Here is a 27629-nt window from a genome sequence, read left to right on the forward strand (position 1 = left end):
GTTTTCATGTTGTTTCTCCCATTAGATTTTAAGCTCCTTGAGGGCAGGGACTAATTTTGCCTGTCTTTGTATCCCCAATACTTAACACTGTTCCTGAAACATAGGTATTTATTTAATAAATGCTTGTTGACTTGTTGTTGACTTGACAGTATGGATGAACTATAAACATATAAGCAGATGGGAAAGAAAGGACAAGGCCAGGTTATAAAGAGCTTTACATGTCAAACAGAAGAGTTTCTATTTGATCCTAGAGCTAATAGGAAGCCACTGGAGTTTATTTAGTTGGGTGGAAGGGTCATGTAGTAGGACTGTAGACTTAGTGCTTGATGGGATTAAGTTGGTCATTATGTCTAACTGTCATCACATTCGGCCTCCTCTTTTTACAGATAAAAAAAACTGAGGTTCAGAGAGAACTGAACTAAAGTTTTCTGGATGCCAAGTCTTGCATTCTAACCACTACCACCATACTTCTGCTACTGGTCAAAGCAACTTGACTTATTTTAGGAAAATCACTTTGACAGCAATGTGAAAGATGAACTGAAGCAGGGAGAAGGGAAAGACTTGATTCAGGGAAACCAACTGAAAATGGGAGCTTTCTAAGAATTTTTTGGGAAAACAGGTTTCTGTCCCCCACCCTTTGAGGCTATCAGGAAGAGCATCCTTGGATTCCCCCAAATTGACCAGCCATGTTACGTCTTCAGGCTCAGACTTTTGACAGGAAGGATCCTCCTCATAATTATGCTGTTATCCTTGGAGTTAGAGGTGGAAGAAACCTTAGAAAATATCTAGTCCCGACTGCTTCATTTTATAGATGAGGAAACTGAGGGCCAGAGAACTCAAGCTCATAGAACGACCCAGAATTTGAACCTTATTCTTCTGCTTTACATTCAGTGATGTGTTAACTGTACCACACTCCTAGGGCTCTGTCTCTCATTAGGAATTAATATGCTTCCCCTGTTAGAATTCTCCTCTCCCTCCCCCTTTCATCAAGGAGGATTGAGATGTTTATGGTGCTAAGAGTTTGGAATATGAGACTTTCAATAAATCTCCTAAGTTTCACATTTCCCATCCCTGGTTCTCCGTATGTAGAGGAGATTTATTTGACAACAGAGAGCAATGGATTGCAATCAGACAAATGTTTTTGAAAGCTTAGATAGAGAGGGAATGAGTGCCTTTGAGATTAAATGAGATAATCCCAAGTTGACAGAAAATTATTCACAGCCCAGATAAATTTAAACTTCAACAACACTTTCTTTAGCATAATAATGACTTAAGGCCCAATATTGGCTGGGAATTACCACATCAAGTACAATTTACCAAGGGAAGTTGGGACAGGTTTGCTACTATCTGGGTCCTTTTAAGCAGTGATTCTTACCTGAGGGCTGGGCCTCAGAAATCATGCTCTAATACCTTAGCATGGTAAAAGGACTTGCTCAGAGCAGGCCCTGCCTAAGTTAGGAAGCTGGGTTGTACTCCCTAACATGTGCTTTCCTGGGATGAAAGATCATAAGGATTAGATTTGGAACCAGAAAACTGGTGTTTGAACTTCACATCTGAGACTAGTTAGCCATGTAACCTGAAGCAAGACACTTTTCCTTGTCAATCCTCAGTTTCCTAATTTGTAAAATGAGTCATCATGCTTATGGGGCCCATGGAAGGGTCTCCTCTTTATACCCCAGCTCTATTTCACTGAATTACATGATCTTTAATGTTTCTTCCAGCTCGGAAAGCCCAAGTTCTAATGTTCTATTCTAAGATCATATCCAGTAGGAGGTAAGCTCCTTGAGGACAGGGCCATTTGTTTTTTACTTTATATTCTCAGCACCAGCACAATGCCTTACACATAGCAGGCAATAAAGGTTTGTTGAATTAAACTGAATTCTAGCTCTAACCCTCAATGATTCCCTCAGGTCTGAGTTCCATTCTCCCTGTGGAAGGTAGACCAGTTCTGAATTTTCTGATGGGCAAGGGGCTTCCAAACCTTGATGGGCAAATCCAGCCTCCATGTTCTTAGGGATTTTCAACACAGAATAATGAATGAAAGCAGGAATATGTAATTAATTGGTCTCCTGGCTCTCTTTTCCCTTAGGTGGCCCCTTTCTGTATTATCCTACAGTGCCCCCTCCTGGTCAGGGTGAAGCTTTAAACACCAATGCAAATATTTACCCCCATCCATATTACTAAGAGAGTAAAATAATTATGAATTATTAGAATAGCACATATTGCTATAGCACTATATAATTTACAAATAACTTTCCCCATAATTAACCCATGAGGTAGATGATCAGTCCACATATAAGGAAACCAAGGCTCAGAGAGACAAAAATGACTAAGTCACATGGCTAGTATTTCTTACCTACAGTCCTATTATCCTTCCCTTAAAGGAAGAGAATATTCAGAAGATACTCCAGAGGAGAGAGGACAGGATTATGAAGTCTTTGGAAACCCTGTAATACGGGAATGGTCTGACAGAGAAGAAGTTCAAGCTGGAGAAAAGATTAAGGGGGCATGACCCTTGTCTTCAAATATTTGAAATGGTGGTTCGGTAAAAGTCTTGTTCTACGGATCTCTAGCTAACAAAACCAGGACCAGTGCTTTGCACACCTAGCTTGATTACGTAACGTTTGTCTGACTCACAGAATGTCAGAGCTAGAATGAATCTTCGATATTAACTGACCCAATGCCTTCATTTTACAAATGAGACAAAGAAGAAATTAATTCAAGGTCATATGATTAGAACAACCAGTGGAGATGGAGGTGTGGGTTGGGGGTTTTATAAGGAATTAGATTTCAGTGCAACATAAGGAAGAGATCTCTATCAATTTGAGCTAATAGTAGAGCTGCCTTACGTGGTAGTGAGATTTCTGACAATGAAGATGCTCTAGCGGGGGGCAGACAACTACTTTCCGGGGATACTGTAGACAGGATTCCTACACTTAACAGGAGCCTGGATTAGATGACCGTTGAGGTCCTTCCAATGCTCTGACTCTATGATTATTTGTGAAGGTAAAACAGTGGTTCTCTGGCCTTATCACCAGCCATGAAAGGCAGACACCAAGGAGAGTTGCAGTGTTGCCTGAAAAGGGCCATGTTTATCATGTGGTTGAGGTAGGTCTGTTTTGTCAGAACGTCTCCATACCTGCCTCTAACCCTCCTGGCTAATAAAGCTTTTGTTTAAAGGAGTTTGAACGGCTCTCAGAATGACACCTCCTAATGCTATCTCCCAGGGTCTGGTGACAAGATGAAAATCTGCTGACTGCACAGTATACCCTTGGCACAGTGGGGAGGGGAAAGGAGGTGGGGTGAGATGGACAGGTATAGAATGATCTTTTAACAGTATTCATACAGATGTGCACAGCATGGGGTAGGAAAAAGGCAGGAGGAGTATTTGCTGACTTTACTCCTAAAGGTGGTAATTCCCCTCTCTTCAGCAGGGGTGGGGAGGTGAGAGAAGGAAGATGGACTGGTGTGGGATTGTGTTCTGACTTTTATACAGATGTACACAGTGGAATTGGGGGAAGAGGAATCAAGAGTATCTGCTGACTGCACTCTTAAAGGTATATATCTCTGTATACTGAGATGTATGTATATGTGTCCAGAGGTAGACAGATACAGTATTACCTTTTGAATTCAGTCAAATAGATACAAACCTCTTCACAGAAGGAGAACAGGAAGAATACCAAGAACACAAGCTGACTCTACTCATACATATCTTTGTATAGTTGTGAAGGGGGAGGGTCAGTAAGAGGATGATGAGAAAGAGCAGTATCTACTTTTTGCACTGAGACAATTGTACCCATCTTGGGGGGGGGGGGATAGGTATAAGGTTATATTCTGACTGCATTCATAGTGACATACAACTCTGCTATGATGGGAGGAAATGAAGAAGAGGAGCAAGAAGATTCTGGCTTTATTCACACAGATATTGACCTCTACATAATACAAGTAAGGAAGAAAACCTCTGAATGCATTCATGCATATGTACATTATTGCACGGGAGGCAGGCAGATGCTGGATTATTTGTGTGATATATAGAAAGAAGACTTGTCTTGGTTCTAGAATTTACTAGACTTGGGGACCTCACTCTAAGTCTTGGTTTCTCATCTATAAAACTGATATTCAGGATTGCTATGAGAATTCTAAGTAAAGTGCTTTACAAATTAAAAAGAGTTATGGAATATCATTATTCTGCCTGTATTCATACACATGTACCTCTGCATATAAGAGTAGGGTATGAAAAGGGGAAGGAAGGAAAGCTACATAGCTAAGTCCATGTCATACTACCAGCACACTACCCCCAATCTAAGGAGCAGACAGGGTTCAATGGGATCACATTCACTATGTGAACAGAGAAACATCTAAGAGAGCAGGAAGAAAAATTTATGGGTCCATAACACTGTAGTGAAACCTATTCACTTTTTAAACTCTTTAGACACTGATATAGACACCTGAAGACAGATAGGAAGTGGCTTCAGGTACAGAGTTAGACTGGGGCCTGGCACACCCACTTGGGGAAGAACTGGACCCCTGGTGGCCAACAGCCCTAAGTGGCCCAGAGAAGCATCATGAAGAAGCCCTCAGCATAAAAGATCAATCAACAGAGTTTGATCTCCTCATTATTCTACCACCTTATATTGGCAGCACTTTAGGGTTTATGAAGTCCTTCCTCTTCCATTAGCTCCCTGATCCTCCCAATATCTCTGTGAGGGATGCTGGACAGGGGGAGGGAAGAACACAGCTTGTGGCTACCCTTGGTTCAAGTTACTTGACTCAGAAAAAAAAAAAAAAACTACATCCCAGAATACTAAAGGACTGGCAGATGTGATTGCTGAGACATTACCACAGTGATCTCTGAAAGATCATGGACAGTGGGAAAGATGCCACAGAACTTAAAACGGGCAAATGTTCCAATTTTTTAATAAAGGGAAGAGAATAGAGCTAACAAACTACAGGTCAGTAAACTTGGCCTGGAGAACATTAAAGTCACCTGGCTTTAAATTGCTACCCCACCTAGTATAAAGACAGAGTCAGAAGGTCATAAGTTTGAATCCCACTTCTAGTACTTATTAGTTAGGTGAACAAGGTCACATCACCTAATCTCTCTGAGCCTCGATTTCCTCACATATAAAGATCAGATAAAAATATCTCGAGTACATACCTTATGAGGTTGTCAAATGATATAATTTATATAAAGTACTTTGAAAACTCTAAAGCATTGTATAAATGTCAGTTGTTATTATCATCATCATTGTCTAGAAAAGGAAAGGGTGATGAGCCAGAATGGTTTCATCAAGAACAGGTCATGTCAGACTAACCTTATTTCCTTTCTGGACAGGGTTACTAAATTGAAGAGGAATGGTGTGGGATATAGTTTACCTACATTTTGAGCAAAGCATTTCATAAAATCTCTTGACTTTTTCTGGTAGAAAAAAAGAAAAAAATAATACAATTAAGTGAGTTTTAAGGAGTTGAAGAGATATGGGCTAGATAATAGAGCAAGTAGGTATATTAGTAATTTGTTGAATGGTCAGACTCAAAGTTATTAATAGTTCAATGTCAACTTGAAAGGAGGTCTACAGTGGAGTGTCCCAGGGATTGGATTAGTCATCATGTACTGCTGAACACTTTTATTAATGACTTAGATAAAAGCACAAGTGGCATGCTTATCAAATTTTCAGAAGACAAAAAGATGAAAGGAATGGCTAATATACTGGAGGACAGAGTCAGAATTCAAAAAATTCTTGACAAAATAGAACACTAGGCTGAATCAGATAAGGAGAAAGGTAACATGAGTAAATATAAAGTCTTACACTTTGTTTGAAAAAAACAATTTCATGAGTACAAGATGAAGAAACTAGAAATATAAGCACAGCTAGGAAGCAGTTCATCTGAAAAGTAGCCAAGGGTTCCCTCTTAACCTTCTCTTCAGCCTTTTGCCACTGTCAATCATCCTGTTCTTTTGATGCTTTCTTCTTTCTAGATTTTTGTGACACTGCTCTCTCCTGGTTCTCCTCCTACCTAGCTGACCATTCCTTCTCAGTCTCCTTTGTAGGATCTTCATCCAGGTCATGCCCACAAACCATGGATGTCCCCCAGGGCTCTGTCCTCGGTCCTCTTCTCTTTTCCCTCTATACTATTTCACTTAGTGATTTATTTAGTCAGCTCCTGTGAATTTAGTTAGCACCTTCATGCTGGTGATTCTCAAATCTACTTATCTAAGCCTAATCTCTCTCCCAACAATTTTCTCTCTTTACCTGTCTATTGGACATCTCAAACTGGATGTCACGTAGTTATCTTAAACCCCATATGTTTAAAATTGAAGTCATTATCTTTCCCCCTAAACCCTCCCCTCTTCTAACCTCTAATATTGTTGAGGGAACCACCACACTCCCAGTTATCCAGGCTCACAACCTAGGCTGTTAAACTCAATTTCTCACTCTCACCGCCCCCACTTTCCAATCTGTTGTCAAGGCCTGTCAAATGTTCCTTCATAATATTTCTCACATTCTCTTCTCTCACACTGCTATCGCCCTAATGCAGACCATCATCTCATACACAGACTACTGCAATAGCCTGTTGGTCTGTCTCTCCTCACTCCCATCCTCCACCCACCTATCCAAATGATCTTCCTAAAGTCCAAGTCTGATCATGTCACCCCCCACTCAGTCACATGCAATGGCTCTCTATAACCTCTGGGATCACATACAAAATCCTTGTTTGGCATTCAAAGCCTTGTATAACCTTCCTCTCTCCCTCTTCTCCCTTTTCTAGTCTTCTTAAAACACACTCATCTTTACCTAATCTGCAATCCAAGTACACTGGTTTCCTTGTTGTTCTACCCACAAGTCCTCAGACTCTAGGCATTTCTATTGGCTATCCCCCATGGATGGAATGCTCTCCTTCCTCACCTCTGCCACTGGGCTTCTCTGGCTTCCTTCAAATCCCAAATAAAATTCTACCTTCTATAGGAAGACTTTCCTGATCCCCTTTAATGTTTTACCTCTGTTGATTATCTCCAGTTTGTGTGTATGTGTGTATACACATATATTTTGGATGTAGGTATATTTATATATAAAATACGTGTATGTGTGTATACATACATACATGTGTGTATGTGTATATATATATATATATATCTTGTTTACACATAGTTGTTTGCATGTTGTCTCCCATATTAAACCGAGAGCTCCTTGAGAGCAGGGACTGTCTTTTGCCTTTCTATCCCTAGCACTTAACACAGTGCCTGGTACACAGAAAGCACTTAATAAATATTTATTGACTGAGTGACTTCTAATTCTGAGATTCTCTGATTTTTATTTACTTTCCCACTTGACAGATGAGGAAATTGAGACATGGAGATGTTGTCAGTCACTGACAGTCTGTAAACACTAGAGACTATAAGTTCTTAAACTTTGTAACTTTCCTCTGACCAAGATCAACATTCTGTACACAGTAGGTGCTTAATAAATGTGAGCTAAATTTAACTGAAGAGTTACAGGTTATTAAGAAGTGGAAAGGATTTCAGAAAACAGAGTGTTTCATGTAAGAGCTAAAAGAATCTTTACAGATCATATAGTATCGCCTTATTACATTAGGGATCACTCAAAGTTGCACTAGAAGTTATCAGCAGAACTAGAACCAAATCACCTCTGCCTTCTGACAAGCAGAGCATAGGAAATAAAAAAATAAGTCAGAAAAAATCTTGAGTCCCTACTATGTGTCTGTACTAGCCATGCCAGCTCCATACAGCATCATCAGTGCTCAAAAATTGCTCTTCTAGGGGTGGCTAGGTGGTGCAGTAAATAGAGCACTGGCCCTGCAGTCAGGAGGACCTGAGTTCCGAGGCCTCAGACACTTAACACTTACTAATGTGTGACCTTGGGCAAGTCACTTAACCCCAATTGCCCAGCCTTCCCCCCTCCAAAAAAAAAAGCAAAAAAAAAAAAAAAAGAATTGCTCTTCTGCCACCATACCTACATTGTCCCCTCTACCATCACTTTCTCCTCCAGCTGTCAAAAACAGCCATGCCTCAGTCATAAGTTGTCACCTGACTCCTCAGATAAATTCTTCCTGGAATTTACATGTAATTTCTCACTACCACTTACATGCCCTTTCTAGATTGGACTGTGGCTGACAGTTTAATGATCATGGCTTGCTGTTTATCTATCATCTGTGATAATGCCCTTATTCTCCTTAAAGTCCATTCGTAGGAAAAGCAATGCTCTCTTAGAGGCAGGCAGAGACCCAAATGATAGTAATTTTCCTCTTGGGTCTGAACGGTTTAGTAAACAATTACTTTTCAATTAAAGGCAGGGTGTTTGGAGGGAAGGAGAGTGAGTATCCGGCACCTTCTCGATCAACCCTAATGGTAGAGAGGAATGTTCACCAAAGAAATCGAGGCCATTAGAGTGCAATTTTCACAGCTGAGTTCATAAGCAAAGGCATTTCAAGCTACCTGGAACATTCTCAGTATTATACTAGCAGGAAAAAAATCAGGAAACTCTTTTACATACAATCCCTAATCCTCCCTCCTCCACCCTTCTTGCACATTCTGGGGTGTTCTGGGCATCCATGGTGTGGGATCATGAAAGACTTCCCCAATTGTATGTGGCTTGGAGACTATCCCCCCCCCTTTCAGTTAAAGACAAAAGCTATCTATGTCTTCTATATGAGTGAATAATTAGAGACATTGAAGACTATCAGAGCTAGAAGGACTCCAAAATACAGAATGCTTGAATGTGAAACAAAATTTTAAAGCTGGAAGAAGATAGAGATCATCTAATCCAAGTCCTACAGAGTATAAGTAGGAAACTGAGGCCCATAGAGGCAAGGTCATGCAGCTCTTTGGAAGCAAAGGCAGAACCAGTGTCCTAGTCTGCAGATTCTAGTCCAGTGTTCTCTTTATCTCTTCCTTTCTTTTTGCTACTTCTTTTGCAACTGCTCACTTGGTCTTGGCCACTGATAAGACTAAGACAGAACAAGAGGTGAAAGAAAAATGACAGGAAAGTATGGCAAAGGAAAACCACTAGTAACTGAATCAAATCAGTCACTGATTAAATTCTGTTCATGGGATCATGAGTTTGGAGCTGGAAAGAATCAAAGGACATAGAAAGATGTCTGAGTTGGAAGGAACTTTGGAACTGTATATTGAATCTCTAAAGTCTGTTCTAGTCTCAATGGTCCAAGTGATCTGGAAACTGATCCAAAGAAACAACTTACCCAAGGTCACCCAGATAAATACAAGTAGCAAAGCCAGAATTCAAAACCAGGTCTTTTGATTCCAACTGTTCTATTATATTAGAATTCCAACAATTCTATTCATTAAATTATACCTCTCAAGGCAAGGTTCATAGAATTACAGGACATTAGTGAAACATCCTGTTATAATAATTAGCTCATTCTGAGTCTCAAGGTAATAACGTGGCCTCTAAGGACACTTAGTTACCTCCTTCTGGTCTTTGGAGAGTTTGTTTTAGATGAAAAATTCTGTATTCAGCTACAATTGCCATGAACTCCTAGTTGGAAAAATGTCTAGCCCTTAGGTAAAGGTTGGGCTTTTTGCTGAACCTTACACTTATTTCTATCTTTTTGTAGAGACAAAATTCAATTTACTGGAAACACTTGAATAACAAACAGTCTCCCTCAGACTAGTACTTCCCTCAGACTGAGTCCTCCTCTCTTAGATGCCTATTGCCTATTATAGAGCCAAAGACTTACCTCATTATCTCTCTTCACTACCCTAGTTCAGTCCTCCCTTAGTTTCACATTTGCTTTAACCTTTAGAATCCATATATTCAAAATCTCTTCTCCTCTATCCCCTCATTTCTGAGATAGTTTCTCCTTTGTATACAAATTGCTTAGGGTATGACCCAGTCTCTTACACAATGACTTTATTTGATTTAAGGAAGTAGATAGACCCTGTTCACACTTGTTTCTGACTATTAGATTTAATCAAAAAGTGCTCTTCCTAGTTAGGCATCAGAGGTTAATGGCGGGGGGGGAGGGGAGAGGGGTTCACCCCACCCTCATATTAGCAATGTCTCCTTTATAAGCTTCCATTTCCTCACCTGTGAAGTGAGAGGATTAAAGTATATGATCTCTAACCAGTATGTGATTCTTGAATTCTAAAAGGAGACAATGTCAAAGGAATTATAGCCTTGAGATAATGTAGGAGATGGACAGGTAGAGGAAAGAAATTATTGGACAGGCTACCTGCACTGGACTCTACGCAAGGTTCTTCTGTATGCACAGTAGTTGCTGTGCTCCAGCCCTATTGCATCAAGCTGACCTAGATGACTGCTGCATCCAGTTGCCTGCTCAGCACCAGTCGCTTGGAAAGCATTGGCCAATAGATGGCAGTACCCTAATGAGATGGGAATGGAATCATTAGAGTTTTGCCTGGGGTCTGAAACCACCTTACAAATTCCCTTGGAGCCTCAGAGAGATGTTGCTGGAGATAGGATATTCCAGTGTATCATGTCCAATGGAATGTTGTAATTTTAAAGTCTTTTTCTCCTCCCGCTTACATTTCACTTCTTCTAAGGATAAGTCCAGAAATTTCTGTTCTCCCTATTAAGGGAAGGGAGGAGGGAAAAGAAAAGCATGGAATAATGGGAAGAAACTGGGGGATCCTAGTTTTAGCTCCTTTCTTTCTCCACTCCTTTTTCTCTTCTATAAGACAAGGAGGTTGGACCAGTTAGTTGGTCTCTAGAAGCCCTTTTGATTCTAACATTCTATGTTTTATGTTCTATATTCTATGTGCTAAAGTTCATTTCTGCTCAAATATTCTATGTTGTAAGGTCCCTTTCTGCTATAACAATCTAAGATTCCTTCCTAGCTCAAGCAATCTATGTTCTTATGTACCTTACAGCTTGAACATTTTTTGTTCAAAAATCCCTTTTAGTTCTAACACATTTAACTCTATGATACTCATACTGGGTGACATACTAAGGAAAAAAAAAGAATACTTTCTAGCCCAGGCTCAACAAATGCTCCAGGAACTGAGCAGTCTACTAGATTTTTCCAAAGGCTCAGGCAGAAAGAGGAAGAAACTCAGAATCTTTCTCTCCTTGTCAATTTCTCCTTTGCTTTCCATCCTAGGCCAAGTCTGGGTCCCAAAGACAGGTCAGTTCTATGAAGATTACATTTAGTGTCCAACACATAGAAAGCACTTGATAAATGCTTATTGATGGACTAATTTCAACTAATTGCCCTATTATGTACCTACTATGTGCAAGCACTAAGCTATGTGCCAGAGATACAAGAACAAAAACAAAGCAATTTCTGCCTTCAAAGGAACTTATATTTTACTGGGAAGATTCAATGTGTAAACAAGGAAATAAGAGTATATACAAAATAATTACAATAGGAAGAGAGTACTAAAAACTCCAGGAATTAGGAAAGGCTTCATGTATAAGGAAGTGCCACTTCACCTGTGTTTTGAAGGATTCAAGGGACAATATAACGCAGGGAAGGAATGTATTCTAGACATGGGGAGGAGGGGCAGTTTTGCAAAAGCATGGAGGTGAGAGCTGGAGAGTCATGTAAGGGGAACAGATAAGAGTTGTCCTTTTTAACTGGGATGGAAGATACAAAAAGAGGAACAATATGAAATATGACCGGAAAAATAGGTGGGATCCAAATGTGGGGGTGGATGGGTTGGGGGGTGATGGGAGGCTTTAAACTGCAGTCTAAGAATTTTTTTTTTAATTTTATCCTACAGGCAATAAGGAAACATTGAAGATTTCTGAGTATGGGGGCGGGGGGGTATAGTCCAGGTAAAATCATGACACTGTCTCAGAGTCTCAGGTTCCTTATGTGTCAAATGGGGATAATTATCCTTCCCCTGACCTTTTCACAGGATGTGCTTTAAAAAAAAATCAGTGAGCTAGTGGATGCCAAAATGCTTTCTAACATATTAAACTCTTAACTCCATGTAAGGGATTGCTACTAATTGCTATTAGTCCAATTATAAGATTAAGCAGCACAGAAAGAAGTTTCTGCCATGGAGTCTTAGTTCCTAAAACAAGATTCATCAATACTATGCATACCTTACCCTTCTGACACTATGTATGTCTGCTCCTCTACAGAGCAAAAAATAGCCCTGAAACCTAATTTCAGACAGCCCTTCAAACATGATTCTCCAGCTTTAAACTTTCTGTGAAGGAATCAGGTTGGATCAATGAGCTGTCTAATTTCAAAGCTTTGCAATCACTTCTACCTCCCAGACCTCCCCTCCGCAACTCCTTCCCCAACACCTGCTCCCCAAACCCATTGGGCTCAACTTGTCTGAAAACCAGCTGAATAAAGGGTAAAGATGGTGAAAGGAATGGGGGCAGGTGGAAACAGCCTGTCTCCATATCTCACACTCTGCTCCTACAAGCCAATTTAGAATCACAGAATATTACTGTGGCTGGGGGGCGGGGCAGACATCAGAACATAAAATGTTAGTGCATAGAATACAGAATGTTCAGAGTTAGAAGGAACCTTAGACTACAGAATGTTAGAATAAGTGATCTTTAAATATACAAGTGGCTCCCTACTGCTTGCCTCATATTCAAGAAGTCACCCTACCTTTTATATGGTACCTTATTCTCATAAAGTCACATCAAACTGAAATATTCTCTGTCCCTCCCTTGACAGGTACACTGCATTCTTTCCCTTTTGCATGTTTACTTCTCCTCTTCTTTATGCATCCTCTTCCCTTATTTACTTGTTGAATTCCTACAAAGTCTTAAAAAACCAACTCAAATGCTATTTCCACCCCTGGATGACTCCCATTACAAAACCCAGCAATGACCTCCTGAACTCTTCCATTAAACCTTATTTAACACTTTATTCCATACTCCTTTAATGTTTTTCTTTTTACAATATATTATGTATTCTAACTATCTGTGCCTTATCTTTCCCACCAAACTATAAGCTTCGAGAGGGCAGGCATATATATGGAGAGGGAGAGAGAGAGAGAGAGAGAGAGAGAGAGAGAGAGAGAGAGAGAGAGAGAGAGAGAGAGAGAGAGAGAGAGAGAGAGAGACTGACTGTTAGAGCTGAAAGGCCACCTTTAGAGAATATATGGTCCACTTTGCTCAGACTCCAGGCAAAGGAATGGAAGCCTGGAAAAATAAAATAAATTTCTCAAGATCACAGAGTTATTGCTAGAGCTGAGATCAGATCCCAGGTTTCCTGACTGTCAGAGCAGTGATTTCACCAATTCTTCCCTTTTTCTGAACTAATAAAGAAAGTTAAGGATGGTAAACCAACCTACCAGGTTGTGCCTAGAATGCCAGAGATGATCATCTGCAGGTCACCAGATCCCAGGGACTGGGTAAACCATGAAACAGAACATTATAGCCATGTCATCAGCTAAAGGGCTAGGTCAAAATCATCATTCTATTCAATTCAATAAGCATTTGTTAAGTGTTTATCATGTGTAAACGATTGTGCAAAGAAATGGAAATAGGAGATAGAATAAGAGATACAGGGAAAAGGAAGTTAATCAGTTGGGCTGGAATGTAGAATGCATGAAGAAAAGTAATATAAAATCAGACTGGAAAAGACAAGTTAGAGCTAGCTTGTGAAGGGCTTAATGTCATTTCTAAGGCCACTGGTGCCATCCCTCACACATTATAAAGATAGTCTGAAGCTCCAGGAAAGCTTCACAATGGAAATTCTTGGCAGTAGCCTACCTGACCCCAACAAGTTCCTTCTCCCAAACTGAATATCCCACCCTACTTTGACCATGATAGGCATTATTACTTGGTAAAGACCTGCAGGTTCTCCTGTGAAAAATCAGAGGACAAAATAGTATGTTTAGGGATGGATGAGATTTTCTCTTAGTTCAGTCCTGGCCTTATGACACAAACCTTCAGGTACAGGAGTCTCCCATTCTAAAGAAAATAGACTAACCACTAACACCCTATACTTGCAAAGTACTTCAGATACTCTAACTGATTTAATCATCATCCTGATACCACCAAAACTTAGGAAGTAGTAAGGAGAATGCTGAACTCATTCAGGAAGACCTAGATTCAAATTCTGCCTTTTCTATTTATTTGATGTGAGACCCTAAACATAATCACTTAAACCAAGCTTCAATTTCTCCATATTGTAAAAGCTGGGATAATAACAGTGTCTGTTATTGTTCAGTTGTTCCAATCATGTCCAACTCTTTGTGACCCCATTTGGGATTTGCTTGGCAAAGATACAGGAGTGGTTTGTCATTTAGTACTTCGCTTCATGTTACAGATAAGGAAACCGAGGCAAACAAGGTTAAGTGACCTGCCCAGGGTCACACAAATAGTAAGTGTTTGAGGTCAGATTTTAACTCAGGAAGAAGAATTTTCCTAACTCCAGGCCCAGCACTCTATCCATTGCGCCACTTACCTATCCCATAATAGCATCTACCCAACAAGATTATACTGATGAATAAGAGAGATAAGGCATATGAAGTGCTTTGTAAACCTTACAGTGCTATATAGGGTGTCCCCAAAGTCTTAGAGCAGTTTTAAGCTTTAATTAGTACAGTTTTCAGTTTAGTTCAGTATTAAGCTATTAAAGTTTAATTTAGTTATTTAAAATATCAAAGCTTAAAGCTACACTAAGACTTTTGGGACACCCTGTATAAATGTGAGCCACCATTATCATTATCATCATCATTGTTATCACCACCACCACCACCATTCCTAGTGGTAAAAGCAACAGGCTTCTCACTTTTCTTTCTGCCCAAGGAAAAAAAAAGGTGGTGCTGGGTATATTTTTCCTGCTTGAATTGGCTGGCATGAAGGCAGCAATAAAAGTCCCTTATAAAAACAAAAATAAGCTTCTCTGGGGCTGAGTAGACAGAGGAGGGAGAAAATGCCTCATAGTGTAGATCCAAAGACCAAATGAAGCCCCTTCCAATCACACTGATAATCACTTACATTTGGTACAGTTTACAAAGCTCTCTCCCACTCACCGTCTCACTTGAGGGTCACAAAGTCCAACACAACATGGGTAGTGAAAATATTATTTTCTCTTTTTATTCTTTCTCACTTAACCCCTCTGGCTAACTTCAGTTTCCTCATCCACAAAATGGGTTCAATATTAGCACATGCCTGACAGATTTGTTATAAAGATCAAATGTGATAGTATATGTAAATCACTTTGTCAAATTTAAAGTGCCCTGTAAATCTCAGTAATTACTAATAATAATTCACATACCTTGCCTGCCTCCTCACCCTCCATCCCCCAACCACTTTGCAGAAGTGAGAGGTTAACTGCTGGGTGATGATACATAGATTTTCAGATTTTTTTTGATATATTGATCAGTTTTGCTAATAGCTTTTTTCTCTTCTTTTTATTTTCTTTCTTTTAAGAAAATTCTTTGTTATATGGACTGGCTCTCTGTGAAGGGTAAGAGGAAAACAATGAAAATGTATTTTATGCGAGAACAAAAGATATTAATAAAACTTTATTTTTAAAAGATAGTCTTAGAAACCTCTCTGCCTCACATTCTAAAACCCTCAATTAACATCTAAGTATTTGGAAAAGACCTTAGAGAACAGCAAAAGCAACATCCACATTTCACAGATGGGGAAACAAAGTCTCAAACAAAGCAAATCACTCAAATTATTTTTTTTTTCTTTAGGAAAGCCACAGTAGTTTGCTTCTCTGCAACTAAATCTGAATGAAACAAAGCTAGACCATTACAGACTCTGGGTCATATTACTTCTGTCCTCCAGCAAAGAAACTCCCCTCCCCAATCCTCCTAAGACTCCCCACTTCTCTCCTAATCAACACTGGGATAGGGGTGGAAGGGAATGGAAGATCACAGAGCAGAGGAGGAAAGATTATTAACTAAGGGTGATTTGGTACAAATTGGGCCTGTGGAATGGCCTTTAGAGAGCTTTAGCAAAAGGTAGCTGGGCTGTGAATTCCGGGCTGCTCTGGGAACCCTGAGTATAGGTAGCAGAATTCTGGGAAGATTAAAGACAATATCTTCCCACCGGCCACAAACAAATGAACATTTTTCCCTGCTTATCAGTGAGTCGTTTGGGGACAGAATTTCTAGGCCTATTGCCACCCCCTTGCCCAGCCTGTTGAGCCAGTATTACAAGTTAGTTTGATGAGGCTAAGAAATCTCATCAACTCAGAGTATGCCTTACTGTGGTAACTCATAGAAAAGCATTATGAGATAGGAGAAGGAGTTCAAGACTTAGACTCAGGGGACCTGGGTTTGAGTGCCAGTTCTGTTACTTTATGATTTGGGTTATCCTGGGCATTTAATCGCTCTGGGCCTCAGTTTCCAGCTTTGTAGGGCTGCCATGATCTTGCGACCCTGAGATTATCTTTCAAAGCACTTCTACAAGCAACACAAATAGCCTTGTGTAGTAAGAAGGGGAGGGATGATTGTGCACTGGAAGGTCCTAAATCACAGAGGTGAAACTCAGACTCAGGTCTTCTGACTCCAAGTCCAGTGCCCTTTTTGAAAGACAATGAGCTCAGACAATGAGGGAATAAAAGGAATAATACTATGCTGGTAGTTGGGAAGCTGGGGTTTTAGGCCATGATCCACCATTGACTTTTGCTGGGTGACTTTGAAGAAGACACAAAAGTTCTTTGTACCTTAGTTTCCTCATTGGTAAAATAAGGATAGTAATTCTTGCCCCACCTAAACCTATCTCACTGGGTTGCTATGTGGATAAAGTGAGATGATAGATGGGAAAGCCAGAACGACCATACAATTGCAAGGTGGGAGAGTCATACTGTGTCAGGGCTAGAAATGTCCGCGGAGAAATGATCTCAAACTTGTAGCTGAGGGTTTCTACCTTCTCAGCCTCTTCCTTGAGGGAAATCCACATCTCCCTTAGGTTTAGTCCCATGGTCCAGACTCCAAAACTTTTGTCCCTGGTAGATTATGTCTCCTCTTTTATCCCTGAAGGACACACATTGGGATGTGGTGAAAGCGCTCTATTCTTTTTTTTGAAAGGAGGTGAACCAAGATCCCCACCCCCCAAAAAAATCCCCTCGGTCCTTTCCTTCTCTTCTCTGCCAATGACAAAAGTCAAACAGAAAAGACTAAGGAAGAGACTGTTGTAACCATACAACATAATTACTGAAAGGGATCTTGGAACAATAGAATACCAGGCAGATCGTGAAAGCCCGGAGCATAAAATGCTAAAACAGACTATGCCAGAGCTATAAGGGGCCTTGAGAGAACATTTAATTTAACCCCTTCACTTAGCAGAGGAGGGGTCCCTCTGCTCTTTCTGGTTACATCTTTTCATAGAACAAATCTTCCCATAGTGAGCCCAGTTCCTTAACTGTAAACACCAGATCCAGAGCAGGGGATGTTGCATATTGCCTTTTTTAAAATGAGCTTCAGGGGCTCAACTAGCCTAGAAGATATAAATATTTGAAAATCCAACCTGTTTCCTTTTCTACCCTTGCCATCTTTGCTGTACAGGTCAGGATAGATCCCCCAGAGTCTACTGGGTCTGGAGACTAGGATACAGCTACAGGGCTCAGTGTCCAGGGAATAATATAATCCCCAGCTCTGCCTGCTGGGAGCTTTTTTTCCTTTTTACTTCACTGCCAGTAGGACTTGGGGCTCAGCTCTAGGGAAACAATTGAATGGATACCTAGATGGAGGGAGGCCAGAAAAATTCCCTGTTACGTAAACTTGCACAAAGCAGTCCTGCAGGGACTGCAGTAACACAAAGATAGTTACCGTGACCCGGAAAGGTGTAGTAGCTGAAGGCTCCATGCTGGGGCTCCTATCAGAGAGGTTACTGGGCATGGTGCGCCGCTGCCCCGACCTTTCTTGGGGCGACTCTGCAAACAGAGAGTAAAAAATTAAGTGTAAACACAATGTAAAGAAGGCAACTTGTATAATGGAAAAGAATGCTGAAGGGGCAAAGGGTCAGAGTACCTAGATTGGAATCCTAGCTTTGCCTCTTACTCACCTGTGTAACCTCAGACTTAATAAGCCTAATTTCTCACCTATAAAATGCGGAAGATAATCTCCTGGGGGCAAGTAGCTTTTCTCTGTGAGCCTGTTTCTCCACTCCTCTCTCTAGCTGAATGATTTTGGGCAAGTAACTTAGCATTTTTCAGATGAGGCTCAGTTGCCTCATCTGTAAAACAGAGATGAAAATAGCACCAACCTCACAGGGTTTTGTGAGGATCAAATGAAATGACATGAAAGTCTTTTGCAAACCTTAAAGCACTGTATCATTGTTAGCTATTATCTATGAATCTGGCCCAATGAGATGGCCAGAAACAGCATGGAGTAGGGGAAAGTGCATAGAACTAAGGGTTCAGGTGTTCACCACTGAACCTGAGCGAGTGGCTTCCTCTTAACAGGCTTCAATTTCCTTTGCTGTAAAATGATGATAACATTTGCACCATTTACCTCATAGGGCTGTCTTGAGGAAGAGATGAGTTAAAAGACCCAGGAGCACTTTTTGGAAGGCACCATCATAATCAAAAAACAACTCACATTTATAGAACCCTTTAAATGCAAGGCTTACCAAGCACCTTTCCCACAATGCCCCTGTGACCTGTGTGGTCCTAGTTAGATTCCACTTGCTCAGACCACTGGATTTAAAACTTTAAGGAAGTGTCTTAAAGGACACTTAATACGTCCCTGCAGTTTTACACATGCAAGCTCACAGAGGTGAATCACCTTGTTCAGGATCACTCAGGGAGTAAGTGGCAGGGTCAATATTTGAACCCAAGTGTTTTAACTCTAAAATCTGGTGTAACTTCTACTACATTGTCCTGTATAATTATTTTTATTTCACAGATGAGGAAACTGAGCTTCAGAAATTTTCCATGATTTACCCATGATCACACAACTAGTAAGTATGAGAGCAAGGATTTGAATTCAGTTCCTCTAGACCATTCACTGTACCTTTGTCTTCAATTATATAATTTTTTCTCAAACCTAACCTGTGATTTCATCAAAATGGGGAACTCTAGGTGAGGAACTCCCTCTGCCAATGCAGACTGGACACTTCTCTGAGATTTAGAGTCTGAAGAGAGTTGCCTTGAACAATGACAGGTTAAATGACTTGTCCAGGTAACACAGCCAGAATGTGGCAGAGGAAAGGTTCCAACCCAGGGGCTTCTGACTCCAAGGCTTGTCCTCCACCCACTTTTTCCCACTGCCTCTCCGGCCCTCCAAATACAAGTAATCTTCATGGCAATAAAGATTTTAAGCTTGACTAGAATAAGAAGACAAAAGAGACTGTTTCTTCCACCCAGACAGAAACACACACAAGTATATCCAATCACCACATTACTCTGAAAGCAGCTTTTTCAAGAGCCTGAGACAGGTTTATTTTGGGAGCTTTCCACACTTCTTGGTCTAATCTCCTGGAACCTGCCTGATGTGGGACTCTAATGACTGCAGAAACAACTGAGCCTGAGTTTCCAGTTCATAACAGTAACCCACATTTCTATCTTGCTTTGCAGTTTACAAGGCACCTTCCCCTCAACCACCCTATGAAAGACAGGAAGTACAATCATCATTATACCCATGTTCATTGATAAGGAAACTGAGTCCAGGCTGATTCAGAGTCTGATCTTCTAAGACCAGAATTTGCCCCACTTTTCCATACTCCTTTCCAAATCTTATCAATGATTCTTAAACCTGAAGACTGAAAAGATGAATAATTTACATCAACTTCCATTTTTACAACATTTTAAAGATTATGAAGCACTTTCCAGGCAACAACCCTATGACATAGGTAGTACTAGTATTGTTTCCATTTTACAGGTAAGAAAACTGAGGTTCAGAGACACAAAATAGCATTCCCAAAATCAGACACTTTTTAAATTGGTAGTACAATGTCAGATACACAATTCAAACCCATGGCTCTCCTAGTTCTAAGTTTAACACTCTTACCATGATGCCTGTGGTCATAACAGATGTTTTAAGGAGGTAAAAGCCACTGTCAGCAAAGATTTCTTTCCAGAGGATAAACAGAATGAATAAATGGACTGAGTTGTGGCAGGAGGGAACTCCCTGAGGCCCAGTCCTGTGGGCTGTAGGGAACAGATGGCACTGAATGACAAAGTTAACAAGCCCCAGGTCACCTGTGTGGTCAAACCACCAAATGCTCCTGTCTCGAAGACACTCACCCACAGTTCTGGTGCACCCTGAAACTGAGGGGCAATTGCTACTGAGGGCCAGGAGGCCACAGGTGATAAAAGTACTGGATCTGGGACCAGAGAACCTAGGTCCAAACACTCATTAACTGTGAGCAGGTTACTGAACCTTGAGAGGCTTCTATTTTTCATATATACATATATAGAGATATGCACATAAGCTAAAATAAGATAATCTATATAATATAAAGTGCTTTGTGTGACCTTGAGCAAGTGACTTTACTTCTCTATATCTCAGTCTCCTCATCTGTATAACTGAGGGCAGGGAAGAGTTGGGCTAGGTAATCTCTGAGGTCCTTTTCAGCTCTCGAGACTATAATATAATAATATCTAGCCAATGTCAGCACAAGGCTGTTTCGGTGATATGAGAGAGTCAGAGTCTGGATTTCCAGGTGCTTCCCTTCTCCTATTCCATAATCATCTCCTCAGTCTGTACAAAATGGCCCTTCCACCCCAACCATCCCCTATTGCTGCTACAGCGATCCCTCTTAGGGTATGGACTAGAGCAGGCTGCAGGCCGCTTACAGCATGCCAAAGGATTTCGGGTGGCCTGTGAAAAATGTGGAGGATGTGGGCCACAGATTGTTCAGGTCTGATAATAGAGGGCAGACCCATTATTCCGGATATGAAGTATGTGTTGGCCTACATGAGAAAGCCCTAAGACTTTTCCCCTTGGCCCTTTGGTGCCACTTGTAATGCAGGTTTAGCCAAGGATATCAACCTGTCCTGCATTGTCCATCTTTTTCCTTTAGTGTCCAATTGACATCAATTTAATAAGACATTTATTAAATCCATATTATATATGCCTCCTCTAATAACACACTTTTGGTGTCAGTGTGGCTTGGAGGGAACTCTGGGTTCTCTCAGACTATGCCAGTCCAGTGCAATCTTTGGCAGGTCCTTCCAAGCTATAAGGGTTTCATATATAGTCCTAGCAATGGGCAGGGTTTGCTTGTCAAATGAGGACCAGCCTAAGTGACCTTAAGCCTACCTCCACAGGATTGATGAATCCTTTGTGTCACAGTAACTCATGAAGATCATCTGCAAAGGCATAAAGTGACTGTAATCTGCACTAGTGGGGGGAAGATCCACAATGAAATCACCCACCATCACAGGTTTTTATCAGCCCTTGTAAAAGACTCCTAATTGATCTTCCTTCTTCAAGCCTGTCCATGCCACATGACTGCCAAAAGGATATTCCTGATTCACAGATACGACCACATCAACTCCTCCCCTCCATACTACCCTTGCCTCCTCAATCACTCAAAAAGCTCCAATGACTCCCTATTGTCCAGAGGATTAAAAAACCCCAAACAAATAAAAAAATCTCTTCTGTTTTTCATTTAAAGGGCTTCACAGTCTAGTTCCAACCTGGTTCCAGGCTTATTACAAGTTCCTGACTAGAGCTAGGTGTCTTTCACAGAGCAGTGAAACCTTCAGCTGATCAGTCAACTAGTCAACAAACATTTATTCAGTGCTTACTATAGACCAGGGACTGTGCGAAGCACTCAGAAATGCAAAAACTGAACTAAATGCACTAAAGAAATTCAAAAACAGTCCCTATTCTCAAGCAGTGCACATTCTAATGGAGGAAACAAGAAGAGAACATGTACATGCATGATACATACAGAGCAGATGGAAGGTTATGTCTGAGGGGAAAACATTGGCAGCTGAGGGAATGGAACAGGCTTCCTACACAAAGTGGGACTAAAACTGAGGCTTGAAAGAAGGCAGGGAATCTAAGGTGGAGATAAGGAAGACATGGGGAAGAGTTGCAAAGGCATGGAGATAAGAGATGAAAATATTGAGGAAAAGCAAGCTGGGCAGGGTAGTGAGCTCATTGTGTGTATGGAAGGGGATAAAAGGTAAGAATACTAGAAAGGTAGGGAAGGGTCAGCTGATAAAGAAATTTAAATGCCAAACAGCTGAATTTCTCAAGCTCATCCCTCCCAGGCACCCTCTGCTTAGTAAAAATCCCCAGAACATGATTAATCACTTAGAAGAGCCGCAAACCTTCCAGATCTCAGAATGATAATATGGATGACCTAGAAACAAGAGAAGCCCGTCTTGACAAGAGGATTAACAGCATCTTCACAGATGGAACTGAGTTGTGGTAGTCACATCATCCCTATGATCCAATATGTCCAGATTAGCCCAGATAGGGCAGAAGGACAACAGTTTCAAATCAATGTCTACTGGCTCTCCCTTGGCAAAACACCAACTCTCACCCTAAAAGCTGGAAAACTCAGATCATTCCAGAGATCCAGGTTCATATTGGTGTCTCCCCTCCTTCTAACAGTGCCCACTGTAATCACAGAATCTCAGAATGGACCTGGAAAGTAATTTAGTCCAACCCATTCTTCAATCAATCAAGCATTTAGTAAACAATTACTATGTGGCAGGCACTATGGAAAGCACTGGAGATACAAAGAAAGTCAAAAACACAAACATAATTCCTGACTCCAGGAAGCTTACATACCAATGGGGGAGAAATAATGTAAATTCAAAGATACATACAAGATATAATGCTAAGAAGAAGGAAAGTGAGTTAGAGGGAAAGGAAGGCTCAAGTGACTGGGGAGATGCCAAAAGGCCTCTTGCACAAGGGAGTGCTTGAGCTGAGAATTGGAGGAAGTCTGATATTAAGAGGTAGAGGTGAGGAGGGAGTGCATTCCAGGCACAGAGAACAACTCCTGCTAAGGCAAGGAGATAGGAGACAGGAACAAGCAGGCGATTGTGGTTAGATCACAGATTATGTTCAGGGCTTTATAGGCTAAGAAGACTAGAAGTGTAGAAAGGCTCCAGGTTGTAGAGAGCTGTAAACACATCCTCAAAAAGGGGTTTTATATGTGATACTATAAGTACTTAGGAGCTATAGGAATTTATAGAGTTGAGAGAAGAGGGCAAAGATATGGTCTACACGTTAGGAAAATCATTGTGGCATCTGTGTGGAGGATAGATTGGAGTAGAAAGAGATTTGAAGCATCAAGACCAATGAGAAATTATTGCAACAGTTCAAGTGAGAGGTGATAAGGCCTGAACTAGGGGGTAGCTGTGTGAATAGAAGGAAGGAGATTATGCATATATACATACATCTATATGTATCATATGCATACATATCTACATATACATACACATATACACATATATACATACACTAACGAGAGATGTTTTGATGTTCCAAATGACAAGATTTGGCAATGGACTAGAATGTGGCATGGGTTCAAGTGAGGAGCTGAAAATGACACCAAGGTTGCATGCCTGGCAAGAACAGTGCCCTCAGCAGTATGAGGGAAGTTCAAAAGAGGAGAGGATTGAAGGGAAGGATAATGACTCTATTTTAGACATGTTGAGTTTGAGATGTCTATGAGACATCCAGTTATGTCCAATAGGCAGTTAGTGACATGAGACTACAACTCAGTAGAGACTGTAACTGGATAAATAGATTGGGGAATGAATTATCTGCATAGAAATGATAACCTAACCAATGAGAATTGATAAGGGTACTAAAGAAATATAGGCTGGTGAGCTAAGAATCATTTTTACAGTTACATACATACAATAAAACTAAAGCAAAAATATTAAACAATACAAAAAAAGAATTAATTAAGGACCTGCCTCTCTGCAATGCAAAACTTTCAGCCACTGCACCTAGTTCTACTCTTGGGGCCCAAGCAGAATAGGTCTATTCCCTCTAATGGCTGTCACCAACCATTCAAATCAAAAACTTGAAATCTTCCAAGCCCCATCCTGCACAATTCTCTGTATCTTAAGTATACACCTTATAGACTGGAAGCCTCCTTTTTTGTTTGTTTAATAGCTCAAGTTTATCAATGTACCTCCCAAACTGACTATTGGATGTTTCTCTTTCTTATTTCATGACTAGTCTATGTCCTTTTGAAATCATGTATGTCCCCAAATTATGCCCTTTATACTATTTTCATGTATATCATCACTGCATACCTACACACATATATATGTACTGTGTGTGGGTATCTAAATATGTGCAAATATGTACATATTGTATATATATGTACATTTAGAGGACTGTGCATGTGTACACACACAAAGATAGATAGGTAGACAGACAGACAGACAGACAGATAGATGGATGGATGGATGGATGGATAGATAGACAGATAATCTTTCCATGACTGGAAATGTTTCAAAAGCTCACCTTGAACAAGTTACCATACTAAGATCCTTAAAGACAAGGACTATATGATTATTTATGTATCTCCTGAGTTTAGCGCAAGCTCTCACATACAGTAGGTGTTTTACAAACCTTTGAATTGAAGTGACAATTCAAAGATATCTTTTCAAAGCTTCTCCATCTTCTGTCTCTTTTCTATTTTTCCATATCTCTTTCCTTTGAGGGTCTAGAGTTTTCCTATCAGGGAGGAAAGAGTCAGACAAATTCTTTCAAATGGAAATAGTGGTTTCTCTTTGAGGTTCATAAAGGGTAAAGTAATGCACCCAATGTTACATGGTGACCATAGAAAAGGCAAGACTAGGGAAAGGACAATTTTCAACCCAAAGGAATGGAAAGCCAATGAAACAGTGCTAAGACCACTAAATTAAGAGTCAGGAAACATGGATATAAAACCTGACTTTGCCAATAACTAATAATGTGATCTTGAGAAAAGTCATTTTCCCCTCTGGGGCACAATTTCCCCATCTGTAAATTGAAGGCATTAGAACAGATGATGTCTCAGAATCATCATTTTAGTCTTTCTAGCACTAATAAACTGAAGAAGACAGAATTCTGAGCTTAATTACTGTATAGTTCAGTAACCTTCAAACAGAAGAAAATTTGGTTGCCTAGCAAAAAGTAGCACGCATTGTCTTAGCTAGTCATCTAATTTAGATTGCTTAGGGCACTGAGAATGATTCAATGTGGCCTGACCTCACTCCTGTATAAATAAATGGCCCAACAACATCGTCTTTGTAGAGGCTACAAAGTCTCTCTCTTTTATTTATGGGTAAGAACTTTACTAGATGGAGAAATCCAAAATAAAGCCTGGGAAGAAGCTGCTTTCATCAGCTCCTCCCTCAATGGGGCATTTTAAAATGTCTAGGCCAGTGAGGGGGTGGTGGAATAAGGAGGCCTTCATGACTGTGTGCATATACATATTTACTTCATGAAGTCATAAATTTGAAGCTGGAAGGAGCTTTGGAGGTTATCTAGTCCGGTCACCTCATTTTACAGGTGAGGAAACTGACACCAAGGGAATTGATGTTACTTCTGCAGTCATACAGGTAATAAGTGGCAACACTAGAATTCTAATCCAGGTTCACAGATGCCAAAAACCAGCACTCTTTCTCCACCATACCTCTACACAATTAAAATTCTACCTTGCCTTTCCCAGCCCAGAACTTACTTCTCTGCGCACAGAAGAATTAATTTTCATGATCTCCCCAGTCAGTAATGAATTTGCATCTTATAATTCACATAGCCCTTTATTTTCCACTTCTCTAATGTACAAGGAACTTAGAATGTAATATCACCTATTATGTTTATCTTTGTATCTTACTCCCCTACTAAACTTCTCAAAGGCTGTCATCCTTAAATCTCAAATTCTCCTCCAGAACTCAGCACAGGTACAATAAAGCATTTAATATTCATATGTGAATGAATGAATGAATGAATGAATGAATGAATGAATAAATGAAGACAAGCACAATTGCCTACCATAATTTGGGAGAGATGAAGCTCTTGTTTGGGGGATTTCGTTGAAATAGATGTTGCATTCCTTCATGAAGAGAAAGCTATGTGGTTTCTGCCAGACAGCTCTGCTTCTACAACTATGTGGGGCAGACCCACTGCTCAGATTCAAAGCTTGCTGAGGGATACAAGGCTTTAAAAACTTTTTAAAGACTTAAGAAGGAATCAGCATTCTGATTCCTGAACCACATGGACATTCATCCAGTGTTTGCAAGGCAATGAAGCCCATATATTCAGGGAACTCAGGTACTAATAATTGTAATGTGATAATAATACTTCAAAAGGTCTGTGATTTCATGGATGGGCCTCCTCCACCAATCAAATCTAAAGTAAACTCCCCCATTACCCAATACCTGGTCATCCTGGGTTGGCACAGCCAAAAAGATTTATGTCCTCTCTTCCACTGGTGAAGAGCCTTGCTAAAGTAACTCTCTTTGACAACAGTTACACATGGTCCTTCCCTACCCAGCTTGACCTCAAGGCACAGCAGGACCAGCCAGGTCTTGTGCTTCACCAATGTGACCTTCAAAGAGTTACTTCCAAGATGCCACATGATAACGGAAGGATGACTTTGGTGGAAGGTAACAAGGTAATTGTAATGAGGGTAGCCAGGTGGCTCAGTGGATAGAGTTCTGGGCCTGGAATCAGAAAGACTCATCTTCCTGAGTTTAAATCTGGCCTCAGACACTTGGTAGCTGTGTGACCTTGGGCAAGTCACTTAACCCTATTTGCCTCAGTTTCTTCATCTGTAAAATGAGCAGGAGAGGAAAATGAAAAACTACTCTTTGCCAAGAAAACCCCAAGTGCAGTAATAAAGAGTCAAGATAGGACTGAAAGATGACTGAACATCCATATCAACACTGTAATATCAGGGCAGCTAGGTGGAGCAGTGAATAGAGCACCCAGTCTGGAGTCAGGAGGACCTGAGTCCAAAACCGACCTCAGACACTTAACACTTACTAGCTGTTTGACCTTGAGCAAGTCCCTTAACCCCAATTACCCTGCCTTTCCCCCTCCAAAAATACTAACCCCCCCCCAAAAAAAAAACCTCTAACAATGTAATATCTCACATTTCCACAGTCATTCATAGTTCTGAGTTCTCACCTCACATCTGTCAAAGTAAACCGGTATCACGGGAATAGCAGAGATCTTAGAGCCAAAAAGGCCTGGGTCCAAATGCTGACTTTGCTCATTATTCCACGTGCGACCTTGCGGTGAGTCTTTTAACCTCTCTAGACTTTAGTTTCCTCATCTGTCAAAACAAAGGATTGAACTGAATGATTTCTAAGGTACCTTCAACTTCTGAATCCTATGATCACCTATATCTGGGAATGACTCCCTTCCTCCTACCTACCCTCACAACTCCCATGGCTTAGAATGAGTGTAAATAGCAATTGTTTTCTGTTCTGGTCAGAAACTTTGAGCATCTTCCCCTCCCTGAATGATATTTTTGTGATGGTAAATTGGGCCATCTTTTGTCTCAGTTCTTACCTAGCCCTTAGTCATTAAAAGGGCCTTGCAGAAGACAAACTGAGGCCTGGGAAAAACTTTAATTTAGAAAGGCCAAGGTCATTGGAGCCATTATCAGTCCTCTTGACTCTGGAGGAGACAGTGAAGCTGAAGACTTTGTGCAGTTCTGCCTCATTTAAATCCAATTCAGGAGCAAGTCAAGACATTACCTGTGATATCACTGGTCCTCTCCAAAAATGAAGGACCGCCCCTAACAACAACAAAAATAATTCCCATCTCTCCC

At 40.7% G+C, this 27629-nt stretch overlaps 1 protein-coding gene across 12 annotated transcripts in view; it reads right to left on the reverse strand.

Moving 5' to 3' along the window:
• Positions 1-27629, reverse strand: part of DAB2IP (DAB2 interacting protein) — a 324396-nt gene that overhangs the window by 171963 nt on the left and 124804 nt on the right. For 11 of the 12 annotated variants that reach the window (XM_069073764.1, XM_069073763.1, XM_069073765.1 and 8 more), the window contains one exon: positions 17708-17811. In XM_069073764.1, the coding sequence (XP_068929865.1) occupies positions 17708-17811 (104 nt within the window). Of the gene's footprint in view, positions 1-17707; positions 17812-26980; positions 27129-27629 lie in introns of all 12 variants that reach the window. The other variant, XM_069073769.1, reaches the window with a different exon arrangement.

Source organism: Petaurus breviceps, unplaced genomic scaffold (genome assembly GCF_028583685.1).
Source record: "Petaurus breviceps papuanus isolate PSGF00001 unplaced genomic scaffold, PetGlider_PUasm1.0 90879, whole genome shotgun sequence".
Taxonomy (NCBI): Eukaryota; Metazoa; Chordata; class Mammalia; order Diprotodontia; family Petauridae; genus Petaurus; species Petaurus breviceps.